General features: G+C 36.0%; 1 protein-coding gene across 1 annotated transcript in view; it reads right to left on the bottom strand.

Annotated features, from left to right (window-relative positions):
- The window catches only part of ANKRD17 (ankyrin repeat domain 17), a 164936-nt gene that overhangs the window by 13184 nt on the left and 137252 nt on the right, over positions 1-14500 (bottom strand). The window contains 6 exon segments of the mRNA XM_045056229.1: positions 3002-4638; positions 5973-6122; positions 7820-7975; positions 8459-8772; positions 8774-8907; positions 10331-10502. Of these exon segments, the coding sequence (XP_044912164.1) occupies positions 3002-4638; positions 5973-6122; positions 7820-7975; positions 8459-8772; positions 8774-8907; positions 10331-10502 (2563 nt within the window).

Genomic DNA, 14500 nt, shown 5'->3' with positions numbered 1-14500 from the left:
ACAGACTCTCAAATTAAACTTCATGCTAACTTTGGCTCTACTCAACTATACACCCCCAAAAACCTCAGTTCCTTTATAGAGCTGGCCTTTTTTCCCTGCCCTTCCACAAAATAAGAATTTGTTTCCTTTTTCTCTAAATCTTAATTTTAGTCTTTCTCAACACACTACCTAGAATTCACCTTGTTTTGAAAAGTGAAGTATTTTCAATAAATTCCAACTATCATAAATATGAAATATAAAAACATTCCCAATGCATTGGCATATGATGATCTCTTAATTCTAACATTTCAGTACTCAAGAGAAATTGTATTATTTTGTAAGTACACATAAATACTTCCATCAGTCCCCAGCAAAGAAACATTTACTGACCATGTTCATTACATTGTATTCACATGTCATAGGAATAGGTAAAAATTACATCCAGTTCCCATTAAATTTAGAAATTTTTAGTCCCAGAATGTCATCACTTCAATAACACAGATCAGGTTAGCAACATTTCTGCAAAAGGCTGAATAGTAAATATTTTCAGGCTATCATTAAAGCATGAAAGTAGCTATAACACAATATGTAAATGAATGGGCATGGCTGTGTTCCAATAAAACTTTACTTATGAACACTGAAATTCAAATTCCTATTTTTTTGTGTCACACAGTATTATTTAAAAAATATTTTTAATCATTAAAAAATCTTACACTATTATTAAATCTCAATTTTAAAACGTAACAAATGTAAAAATGGGCAGCAGGCCATTTTTGGCCCATGGACAATAGTTTGTCTATCTCTGGTATGGCTTATCTTTAATTACTTGAAATGTTCACATTAAAATACATAGCTCTAGAGACAACTTGGTATCCCAGATTGGACAATGCAACAGAAAAAGAACATTATTAGAAAAACCGGTGAAATCTGAATAAAGTCTGTAGTCAACTGTACTGTACCAATATTAACTTCTTAGTTTTAAAAAATAAAGGATTATATAAAATATTTATACTAGGGGAAGATGGGGTAATTACAGAAGAATTCTTCTATAAATTTAAAACATTTCAAAGTAAAAAGTTAATAAAAAAAGCAATCACTTACAACTAGGAGATCTTTCTTTAAGTTCTCTATAAATATCAGCCTCATATTAAATGATAATAGAGCTTTCCAAGAAAACAGATATATTTGATATTGTACTTTCTATTACAGTAGCCACTAGCCATATGTGCTTATTAAATATTGAAATAAGGCCAGCTTAGAGTCACAATGAAAAACAGTACGGAGACTGCACAAAAAATTAAAAATAGAACTGCTATATATAAACCAGCAATTCCACTTCTGGAAATATAGCAAAGGAAACAAAATCATTAGCTCAAAAAGATATCTGCATTCCCATGTTCACAGCAGCATTATTACAATAGCCAAGACATGGAAACAACCAAGGTGTCCATCAACAGATGAATGGATAAAGATGTCGTGGGTGCACATGCATACATATGTGTGTGCGCACGCGCACACACACACACACACACACACACACACACACACACACACACACACAGAGGAATATTATTCAGCCATAAAAAGGAAGGAAATCCTGCCGTTTGCAACAACATGGATGGACCTGGAGGGAATTACGGTAATTGAAGTAAGTCAGAGAAAGGCAAATACTGTATGATTTCAATATGTGGAATCTAAAAACAAACAAATGCATAGAAAAAGATCAGATTTGTGGTTACCAGAGGTGGGAGAAAGGGGAACTGGAGGAAGGTGATGAAAAGGTATTTATAGGATAAATGAGTACCATAAGGATGTAATGTACAACATGATGACTATAGTTAACACTGCCGCAGGATATATATATGAAAGTTGTTAAGAGAGTAAAATCCAAAGAGGAAAAAAAAAGAGGAAAAAAAAAAATCACAAGGAAAAATAATTTTTTCCCTCTTTTTTATTGTATCCATATGATGATGGATGCTAATTAAACTTATTACAGTAATCGTTTCACAATATAAGTCAAATCATTATGCTGTACACCTTAAACCTACACAGTGATGTATGTCAGTTTTATACAGTTTTCAATAAACGGTTAGTTTGACCAAGAGGAATTTCTAATTTTATTCAATTTTAATTTGAAGAGCACATACGATTAGGAGCTACCTTATTAAAACTATGTGGCTCTGTATTTTTCTCATTATTTTTTTTCTTTTCTTTTTTTTATATTTATTTATTTTTGAGAAAGAGACAGAGCATGAGTGGGGGAGGGACAGAGAGAGAGGGAGACACAGAATCTGAAACAGGCTCCAGGCTCCGAGCTGTCAGCACAGAGCCAGGGGCATGGATGGTGAGATCATGACCTGAGCCAAGGTGAGACGCTCAACTGACTGAGCCACCCAGATGCCCCTGTTTTTCTCATTATTTTAAAAACAAAAAAGAAATGAAATCAAATTTTAAAAAGCTTTATTACTTTTTGAAATAAACCTTTTTTAATTTTAATTTATTAAAACAAAAAAGACTGCTTTATTTTGAGAGAGAAAAATATATCTGACGAAGAAATTTATCTGGGAAATTCAAGATAAAGTCCACTGTGGCTTCTAAAAAGACTTTTTTAAAAAACGTCATACTTGGAGCACCTGTGTGGCTCAGTCGGTTGAGCGTCCTACTCTTGGTTTCAGCTCAGGTCATAATCTCAAGGTTTTGTGGGTTCGAGCCCCGTGCTGCCAGCACAGAGCCTGCCTGGGATTCATTCTCTCTCTCTCTCTCTCTCTCTCTCTCTGCCCCTTCCCCACTTGCGCTGTTTCTGTCTCTCTCAAAATAAATAAAAAAACTTCAAAAAAATAAGAATTAAAATATAAAAACCCATACTCAACACATCTAATACTCAAAACAGCATTTGAGTGAACTAAATACAACAATCTCTATCTGGCCCATTCATGGAATAAAAATATTAGAAAATGACCAAGAGTTTTCCTATCACTTGTATAAAGGAACAGCTGCAGAATGTTAGAAAATACAAACTCACCTGAGGGACTTGGAGCGGGTCTCTGTAATGGTGGTCTAAAACCTGGAGCTTTGGAAGTATCAGACTGATGTAAAGGATCTGAATTTGGCAAATATGAGGATTTTCCTGATAGCATAGATTCTGGTGTTGACTGAGATGAAACAACAGATCCTCCCCAGAAGGCATGAGCAGAAGTAGGGCTGTTTTCGAACAATGTGCTAAAGGGCCCAAATGGTAAGGGGGCACTGAAATTGGGAGCAATAGGCTTATTTGCTGGATGTACTGAATTTTGACAAGCACTTTGTGTACTTAAGGTTGAAGGTAGCTGGACAGAAGAGGGAACACTGTGAGGTCTTTTAATGTGATTGACACTTAGGACTGCAACAGATGAACTCTGCACTGGAGCTGGATTCTTGTGAGGGGCCGTTGTGCCATGAGAGGGTGGTCTAATAGCAGGGGTTTCCATTTTAGGAGCAGGCTGGGAGCATCCCATTTGTGTCTGAGGCATAGGGTAAGTCACTGGGGCAGTAGAAGGCACCGCCACTGGAGCAGAACTTGTTGTTGCTAAAGGAGGAACAGTCATTCTAACTTCCGGGGGAGGAACCTGAGACTGCTGAAGAGGTGGTCTTGGCTCCTGAGAAACAGATCCCGGAGGTTGTTGCTGAGTAGAATGAACTGATGAACTCCCAGAAGAACTGCTGCTGTTTGAAAGTCTACTGTTTGCTGTTTCTACTACTGGTGGACTACCTGCTTCCTGTTCAGAGGAAGATGCCCCTTTATTTGGAGATGCTGTTCCACAATCCAAAGGGCTGTTTCTAGAAACCCCTCCTGACTGGGCTGGTGGTGATGGGGAAGATGGGGATGATACTGGGTAGTGTTCTTTGGCAGTAGGCATAGGATATGTGGCATTTGTGGGTGCAGTGCTGTTGTTGCTTGCTGTGGTTGTGACTGTTGTGGTGGTGGCATTGGATGTCTTCACAACTGTGACAAAAAGCTGCCTTCTGACAGAAGGTGAACTTGGACTGCCATTTGTAGATGTACCAGGCACCGTTGAAGCTGATGAACTGGTTGTAGTTGTTGGACTTGAAGTTAAAGAACCTGCTGAATTCACCTGAGAACCACTGCTATTCTGATTGCTATGGCGAGGCACCATGTGAGGCTTAGGCGAGTTAGTAGCTCTGGCAGGGCTCAAAGGCCTGACAGGAAAAGGACCCCAAGTGGATTGAGCTGGTGGAAAAGTACCTCCAAAGTGGGTCATGGGCAACCTTGGTGGACGGATCTGCTGGAAAGTCTGAGCAGCAAGCAAAGCATGTGCAAACTGTGGAGGAGGATATGCTAATGGAAGAGAAACTGGAAAACCAGGCCTCACATTATTCACTGGGTTCTTAATGGTTTTATGAGTAGATGCAGAAGAAATTGCAGGCACCGTGAGTGCTGTGGCAGTTTGAGATGTTGATGACAGAGCTACAGTCGTCATTTTAATTCCCATTAAGGAACTGTTAGCAGCAGTGGTGGTAGGTGCTGACGACCCTATTTTGGAATTTGCTGAGGAGCTTTTCAAACGATTCTTTGGAATAAGTTCATCAATTTCTTTGTCTGGATCCTTGATCAGAGCATTGATCAACTGAGTTGCCTGTCTTGTTGATTCAGTGCCACCCCTGTAAGTTGACCAAGAAGAAAAAGTTAGGTCCAATTTCCCCTCCTTTTTAATAGGTATAGCCTAAATTCATTTGTGTGAGTGTACACATACATACAGAGAACAAATAACAAAGGTTAGGCAGCAATTTTCTGACTATTCTTGAGGTATTCTGCAAACAGAGCAATAAACTGGCCTGGTATGCCGTTATAGTTTTCAAAGGAATAGTAAACGACTTTTCAAAAATGCATTTTGCTATTGTTTCCTTAGATTAAGAAGTCATTTTCCCATCGTAAAATGCATTACAGTTAGAAAAACCACTGCACTTAAAAGCCTATGTAATCCATAACACTATAATTAAACAGTTGGTCAATGTTAAAAGCAATATAAGTAAACAAAGAGCAACAACAAAAAAACTGAGTAAAAAAATAGTGTTTTATTTTAAGTCCCGGTACCTAAGATGACCCTATCTATGACCCCCACCTCTGACTAAACTCTATTAGAATGATTCTCATACTTCCTCTGAAAAGATGTCTCAGAAGGAGAGAGGAATCCTGACAGGGCCAACAATGGGCATCAGGTCAAACCCTAGTGTTAAATCTTCAGGAAAATATTTGATTGCAAGGAAAGCCTTATGGAAACCCTAAGGGGGAAATTACTCATAGAAGGTATCTGCTTCCCTCTTGTCTAGATAAAGCAGGTTGGGACTACCCACCTATCCCAGGAAAGGGAAAAACAAGATAGGAGAATAAATACAAAATAGAGATGGCTAATTGCCTCCCTTAAAGGTCGACTATATAACTATCAGCTCCTAAGGGGCACGTGCCTTTCATAACCAAACTTAGGATTTCTTAGAATATCCTATCTTTATTTAAAGGGAATTAAGGTACAGATATCTTCAATGTAAGACAAATACCCATTTCAGAGTTAAATCTATTACTAACCTCATAGTCTAAGGATACAACCTCAGAATAATAAATCTCAAAAGTTAATTTAAGGGCAAAAGGGAAACCTACTGCTTAAAATGGGTAAGAAACCTATTCCTTCTTAAAAAGTCTCAGAATAAAATTTTAAGAATGTTGTATGAACAGTTTATGTAAGGAAAACATTATCTAAGCCTCTGTCACACACTCACAAAAGAAAAATTCTTTAGAGCCCTTTGAAATATTTCACAAGAGCATATGAATTAGAGAGAAAAACTGTAAAGGTTTTCTTCTCAAACACTAATCAAATTCCCACTTAAAAAAAGTATGCTATTAAACACAAAGTTCCAGTGAAAACTCAAATGCTTGTAATTTCATTAAAGTATAATTCAGTAAAACACAAAGGGAGAAAACAAAAGAGACAAAGTTTTGCCTTATGGTTATTATCCGGTCTCCTGTCTTGTCTTTCTGCTTATCAATATCTATGTGTGCACCAGTGAACTCCCGAATGGCATTAATATTACAGCCTCCTCTTCCAATCACTCTGGATATCACAGTTGATGGAACAGATACTTTCTTTGACCTGTTTAAAAGTTGCAAAGGTAAATTAAGATATATCACTAATATCAGTGGTTATGATTAAAATATGGAGGAGAGAGGATTACTAAAATACATTTCTGTAAACACAGAATAGATTATTGTTGAGTTAGCCTCTTCTATCTATTCTTACTCTAGGTGATAAAAGACAACTAAGTGACAGGAGAGAGAAAAAATGAGAGAGGTCACGTAAGCAAGCGCTTTTATCATAGCTTCTCATCTCATTACCAAAGATGGTTTGGTTTTTTGACTTTCATCATTTGTTAATATCTATAAAGTACATACTATGTAGACATGCACTGTGTTAGTGCAAATACTAATGGCAAATAAGACAGACATAGGTTCCTGCCCACATAGACTGACTATGTAGATACCAAGTAGGAAAAGAACATCATGCCACGAGTGCTCCAATAAGGTATCATGAAGATACACTGGTTGGGGCACCTAATCCAGCCTGAAGAAACAAGTAACGCTTCTTGTGGGCACTTCTGGGTGTTTGACTCACATTCTTTTTATTCTCTTATAACTGAAAGGATGATATTAAAAATGCATTGTTACCTTGTATTATTTTAGAGGCATCAGAAGATGAGCCAACCATGCTTTATTGAAGAAGCAAATTATTTATTTAGAATGGTAGATTAGATATTAAATTAAAATGCTGTATTTTTTAAAAGGTAAGGTATGACCCCTGTACTTTTATATACATAACTAAGTTACTTAATAATTCCTTTGAAGGGAATAATAATAAGTCAGTGATCATTACTTTCAAATTAGTTAAGAATTTCTTAGTATACCACAATATAAAATACATGGAGAAAAACTGAGTTACCATACTTTTGTATAGACAGTACTCTAATCTTGTGATTTTGGTTAGTACAAAAGTGTGTGTATGTGAATGAGTGCGTGTGCGATGTGCACGAATGTGAGAGAGAGACAGAGACAGAGATGAAGACAGAGACGGTGGTGTGGGGAGGCTTTGGTCAAAAATATGAAAAAAAAACTATACAGTGCATTGTGGGATTAATAGGAATGAGTTTGGTTCATCACAGCTCTTAGTTCAAATACTCAAAACTTTAATTTTTTGTTGGAATTTGTGGGAAGTTCTTTAAAATAGGTTATCAAAGATTTACAATACATCCTCTGTAGGATTGTATGACCTTTTAGTTTCTGGGATACTGTTTTACTTTTTTAATATACATAACATTAAAAATTTCAAGCAAACTATAAACAAATATTTTAGTCCTAAAATTCTTAAAATAAAGATATCCTGTGGTTTACAAACAATAGTTTAAAACCAATACTTATTCATTCTTCAAATACTTACAAGTATGTAAAAGATACCACATACTGGGCTCTGAGATTACCAAGTTGAGTACTCGAAACACAATTTATCACCTTAAAGTATTTACATTAGTTTTCTACCAGACAGCAAATACCTAGGGTCAAGCAGATACTGCAATTATGTTAACTTTTTAATGTAAAATCTCCTAATTTTAAAAGCATTTATATCCAATTGTTTTTCTCATCTACAGTACGGTATAGGCTATCTCTGTTGGCTAGATTCAGATTCAGCCTAGGGCCACCAGTTTCTTTGCAACCTTTGGAATAGTTGGAGGAATCTAACTGTAAGGTAAACAACATCTCACATATAAACAATGAGAAAAACAAGGAACAGTCACTCACCTTCTTACAACTTCCTTCCATCCTTCTTCCCTCTTTTGTCCACGCTTAGGACTTGCTACTGTTAACTTCCCATTTGGAGAGGAAAGGGGAGACGGACCAGATTTTGTGCAAGTAGACAGAGAATTACTGGTCACTTCATTGATAGTCTCTGACAATCTTTAACAGAGGGGAAAAATACATTAAATACAGAATATAGAGTTTTAAATAATAGAGGCAATCTATTACATAATTTTATTCTTTTATTTTGGAATAAATATGGTAAACAAATGAAGAACTTATTTTTCACTTCTCAATATGTAGCATAATATGAACAGACAATTTTTAAGAAGATACTATCATGAGGTCAAAATTAGCAGAGATGAATTACAGTAATAACCCCTGAGAAACCATAGTCAATACTTTTCATGGGCTAAATTTAACAACTAAAATAAAGAAGTTACATAGTAAAAATAATTTTATCTTTCATTAACACAAAACTTAAAAAATAGCTTATTCTTCAATTAAAATGAAACTGTGACTTCTTTAGCACAAAGACAAACCCTTATTTTGCCAATTAATTTGCTTGCTTTACTAAAAAATTCAGCAACAAAGCATTTCATGATGATACTATAAATAATAAAAGTGAAAATTGGGACTTACTTTATTGAAGCCTTTCCAGAAACAGATTTTCTCTCCTCTTTTGGAAATGTAACCAGAACTGATGGCTGCTTCTTGCTGGTCATCGTGGTAGTCACCACAGCAGGTGAATGATTGTCACTCTTTCGGCTGCTGTTGCTGTTACTACTTTCATCACTGCAGCTGGAAATCCTCATGTTATCACTGTCCCCACTCTCGCTGGTACTGCTGCTCTTGGACTCTCCATTTACCTTCTCTGGCTGACTATATGAGATTGGTAGTGGATCATCAAATATAATCTGAACATTTTCTGGAGTAATTTTATTTTTCCTGTTTTTTCCTCTTTGAACTGGTTGTGGTTATGGTATTATTTCTTTTACCATGGGAACCTGCCAAAGTTGTCCAGGTTGCAGATATACCTATGGTAGTAGTGGTTGTGGCACTTGGAGGCTCTGTCAAGACTTCAGGCTCATCTGTAAAAGTAGTAATACCAAGTTAGACAGTTCTAAGTGATTCAAAATATATTTAGCTTTTTTTTTTCTTTTTTTAAATATTTACTTTTGAGAGAGAGACACAGCACAAGCCAGGGAAGGGCAGAGAGGGAGACACAGAATCCAAAGCAGGATCCAGGCTCTGAGCTGTCAACACAGAGACTGATGCGGGGCTTGAACCCGCAAACCGTGAGACCATGAGCTGAGCCAAAGTTGGACACTTAACTGACTGACCCACCAAGGAGCCCCATAGAATATATTTAGCTTTAAGCACTTGAAGAACAATAAAATCAGGAGTTACTTTGCGACTATTAGTTGACAATTAGATGTAAAGTCATCAATCATTCCAGCATTCATTAGTAATGAAATAGATATGATTGATCTCCTCTCTGTGCTAAGTCCTAAACAATACATAGTAGGCAGTTATAAAAAATATTTGGGGGACAATTTGGGAAATGTGAATAATTACTCTATATATCACATATTATATAATTATTAAATTTCTCAGGTATAATAATGTTATTGTGGTTATATAAAATAATGTTCTTTTTCTGGGAAATACATATTCAAGTATTTAGTGATGATTCTGCATGGGGTGCCCAGTTTACATGTAATCTATTCAAAAAGAAAGGAAAAAAAAAACAAATTGAATTAATGTGCCAAAAATATTATAAGAATCCAGGTGACATACAGGTGTTCATCATACTAATCCATAAACCTTTCTGTAGTTTGAAATTTTTCAAAATAAAAGGCTGGAGGAGAGAGAAATCACACACACATACACACACACACACACACACACACACACACACACACACACCACACACACTACGTATATATTTGGTGGCTTACTGGCAGTGGTTTCTCCTCACAATATTTTCAATATCAAATAATCTTTTCGTTAGAATCCAGTTAAAATAACTCCCTCAGTTTGAGAAAATTCTAAATATGTTTAGGATTATCAATATTATGGAATTACACTTAATTTTGTAGGTATAATAAATGGTATTGTGATTATGTAAGCAAATGTCATCCCTAGGATAAGTGTTGAAGTTTTATAGGTACAATGTCAAGATGTTTGCAACTTACATTTAGATAGCTTAGAAAAAATATACACATATGTTTAGAAAGAAAAAAAAAATAAAGCAAATATGGTAAAATGTTTATTTTTAATATCTAGGTAGAAGGTACTCAGGTGTTCATTTTATCATTCTTTCAATTTGTAGCTCTGAAATTCTTCACAATAAAAAGCTAGGGAGAAGTCAATAAATGAAAATAGCACACAATACTTAAGGGCTAATGACAGAAATCTACTTTTACCTTAAGTTATTAATATTTAAGGAAATATCATTTTGAATACAATGTATTACATAAATCAAATTAGATGGTAAGTTAGAGAAAATACCTTCAACTTTATGCTTTTCTTTTTCTTGAGCAGCTTGGAGTTCAAAGTTCTCTTTATTTTTGGCTTCGATTTCTTCTAGTTTTCTTCTTTGCTCTTCCTTTTTCTTTCGTCTCTTCTCCTTTCTCTTTTCTCTTTTGGCAGCCAAGGCCAGCCTCCGGCTTTCTTCTCTTAACTATTAAAGGATAAATAAAACAGATTTACTTTATAAAAAAAGTTGTCACACAATGTCATTTTATCATAAGAGAACTAGAATACCATAAAATTCAAAGTCATCTAGTTCAATTTACTATTTAATCAAGATTATAGTCGAATCACTGTAAAGAGAAAATAATATTTTTAAATGTCAAGATCAAATTAATGATATAAGATAATCTAATTTTAAAATGGATAAATGACAGATACATAGCTTTCACAATCACTAAAAAATGTAAATTAAAATAATAAATTACCATGTTTTATTCATTAATTTTGCAAAATTAAAAAAGATATCATGGATCAACACAAGTTTGGGAAAATGAGTTCCTTCCTATACTGCTGTGGGTATAAATAGTTGTATTTTAGGAAAGGTAATTCAAAAGCCTCCTGTTAAAATTACAAACTGCTTATCCAAAGAATTTATTCTATAAAATAACCATAGTGAAAAAATAATTTCTATTGCAGAGCTGATTATAGTGGCAATAAATGGAAACAAGGTAAATCCATCAATGCCAAGAATGGGGGGAATAAATTAACAACAGTACACATTCACAAAATACTAGGCAGCCATTAATGGGGCAGCTGGGTGTCTCAGTCAGTTAAGTGTTTGACTCTTGATTTTGCCTCACGTCATGATCTCATGGTTCACGGGTTTAAGCCCCGCATTGGGCTCTATGCTATATCAGCACCGAGCCTGCTTGGGAATCTCTCTCCCCCTCTCTCAGCCCCTCCCCAGCTTGCACATTTTCTCAAAATAAAAAAAAACGTGAAAACAATTTTTTTAAGTGTTCTATACTTGGTAATATGCTCCCAAATTACACTGGTTAGAAGAAAAGAATGCACATGGCAGTCCAATGATCTCACTTACTGGGAAGGGAACCTGTTACGTGGCTCTGTTTGTAGAAATAGAGAAAAAGGCAAAGAGGATACAAATGAAAGCTAATGACTACTCTAAAGTGAGCCTGGAGGAGGGGTGGCAGAAAGATGGTGGCGTTCAATTTTATTTTATATAACTGTACCCTGTTTCTATTTGTGAAAGTGGGCACTTAATGGTGTTACTTTCATAGTCAAAACAATGAGTAAGAATAAAAGTATAACATCTCTTAATAAGTGACATTAACAATTAAATTTTCCTCTTTGATTCATAAAGTGAGAAAATCATCTTCAAACTGTTTTCTTTCCTTGTCCTCTAAAAGATGTTTTCAAACTGTGTACTCCCTGCCCATAATCTAGTGTTTTGTGTATTATGTGTACATTTAAATATATGTGTCAAAACAATGACACTCAATTTATGGAAAATGTCACAATATGCTAACTAATGAAACCAGAGTTCAAATATAAGCCCAAAAGACAAATCATTTTATTTTTGTTAAATTTTTTGAGGTTTTTGCTTTTGCAGGACTTTACTGTCGTTTCAAATTATGTCTGTTAGGTACCTGAAAGTTTCTGCCCACCTTGAAAGTTTTTACACCCTGGGGCAGTGCACCATAATTACATTCTCTCTGGTGAAGAGAAATCTTTTGCTCCTGAAAAGGGAAATAATTAAGGAGACTCTGTAGAACACTGCTACTTTCTCAGGTAGAGGGATTTCAGGAAAGAATACAAATGGAAGTTAAAGATACAAAAGTTGTCTGCATGGTAGCCCTAGAAAATTTTGCTAGGCCTCCAGAAGCACACAAACTCCAGTCTGAAGACAAGTGAAAAAGGAGCTTTTGACCTTGCAGAAGGACTGGAAAGAAAAAACTGCTGACCTTCATTCCTTAGATCATTACATGGGAGGAGGAATAGTATCTGACTGGAGAGTTTGAAAGAAGGAAGTAAGCATGTGTGACTCTGCTCACTGAATCCTTGCTTTAATGGAGCTAGCTGCCTGCCCTTGGGAAAACGTGCATTCTCCCGCTGAACTCTAGTGAGGTTAGCCTGCCTAGCTGACTTTGTCAGATAAGCTTAAGTTAAAGAGGAAAAGGAGGAGTAGAAAGTGGCATGAAGGATGTGCCAAAAAAACTTTTCAAAGCAACCGTTTCATAAGTATGTATTAAGCCTCTTCTGCGTTCTCTCTCTCTCTCAAAAATAAACATTAAAAAAAATTTAAAAAATATATTAAAACTCTCCAATTCAGAATTAGGAATAATAAAACATACTTTATCTGTGTCATGGCTGTATGTACAGAAAAGCCTTGAGAAAGGCTTATGAGCGATCAAAATAACAAGCAAAACACACTGGTTAAGCCAAGGATGGATTTTTGATTTTGCTGGATTTTTTATTTGTCTAGTGGTAGGAGATCATTGTGACTGGTATCAAGGGGGAAAGAACTACCTTAAGAATAGAAAATTTTAGGGGCGCCTGGGTGGCTCAGTCGGTTAAGCGGCCGACTTCGGCTCAGGTCATGATCTCGCAGCCCGTGAGTTGGAGCCCTGCGTCGGGCTCTGTGCTGACAGCTCAGAGCCTGGAGCCTGTTTCAAATTCTGTGTCTCCCTCTCTCTGACCCTCCCCTGTTCATGCTCTGTCTTTCCCTGTCTCAAAAATAAATAAAACGTTAAAAAAAAAATTAAAAAAAAAAAAGAATAGAGAGCTTTAAATTAGAAAGCAGTCATCTAAACCTATTTGGCCTAGATGTGGGTAGGGGTGATGGGCTGAGGTAGACTAGTTTGTAGGTGTAGCTGGGTCTTGGGTATGCAAGTGCCCTTAGGGCTTACAGAATTCAGTCAGTGGAGACTGGCCCTTTGACAACAGTATGTCTAGCCTTTGACAACAGTAAGTCTAGATTATCAGACTCACAGTAGAGTTCAGCCCTAAAGGCAAGGTATTTACTTGTTTCTACATCTTATAAATTCTAAGTATTATCTAGTATTTTGATAATCTCATAGATTCTAACTAACCCTTTCGACTCACTAAAAAGTGGGGCACAAATTCAGAGGTCCTAGGGAAACTCTTTCTGAAGGACAGATCTCAGACTATGGCTGTGAAAGAACCAATAAAGGCATGAAGCTCTAAAAAATTAAGCAGAATTAGATAAGATAGATACATATTTATTAAGAGGCATCATAAGTTTGCAGGAGGTATATGAAACTAGTGGATCACCAAAGGGAAAAAGTTATTAACTATATGAATACGTATTTATGTGTATGTATGTGTGTGTGTGTGTGTGTGTGTGTGTGTGTGTGTGTGTATATATATATATATATATATATATATATATATATATATATATGGGATATCCAATATTTAAAAGGAAGAGCAAATGAGACTTTAGGAAGGCATAATCCGGTAGAGGAAGACAATCAAGAGAAAAATGGCTTCAGTGAGAAGAGTTTTATGAAGGAAGGTAATCAACATTGGTAAGTATCACAAGTATCAATAAGAACTGAAAATAAGTAATAGGATTTGGCAGTTGAGATGCCACTGGTAACTCTGCTATAGTTAGTTCATTGCAATAGTGAGGGAGTAGGTAAATGGTCCTGAGGATTAAAAATTTAAAAAGTAGAGGGTGCCAGGGTGGCTCAGTTGGTTAGGCATCCGACCTCGGCTCAGGTCATGATCTCGCGGTTTGTGAGTTCGAGCCCTGCGTCGGTCTCTGTGCTGACAGCTCACAGCCTGGAGCCTGCTTCGGATTCTATGTCTCCCTCTCTGTCTGCCCCACCCCAACTTGTGCTTTCTCTCTCTTTCTCAAATATAAGTAAACATTAAAAAAATTATTAAAAAAAATTAAAAAGTAGAGTGAACAAGACATAGATTATTCTCTTAAAATATCTGGAAAACAAAATGCTAAATTTGAGGTAAAGTTTCATTATAATAATTACCTTAAGTTGCAGGCAGAGGGTAGGAGTTAAACAGTAGACACTAAAGATAAAAAAGTATGGGGGAGGTGGTAACAACTGATGCAAGGTCCCAAAGAGAACAGATGAAAACAGAATAAGCCATGAAGACTTAAGAAAGTCTGGAGGTACAGAAAACAGGGTTAGACATTCAGCCTAC

The sequence above is a fragment of the Felis catus genome, chromosome B1 (genome assembly GCF_018350175.1).
Source record: "Felis catus isolate Fca126 chromosome B1, F.catus_Fca126_mat1.0, whole genome shotgun sequence".
NCBI classification, from domain to species: Eukaryota; Metazoa; Chordata; class Mammalia; order Carnivora; family Felidae; genus Felis; species Felis catus.
This window is presented reverse-complemented; position numbering and strand designations above follow the sequence as displayed.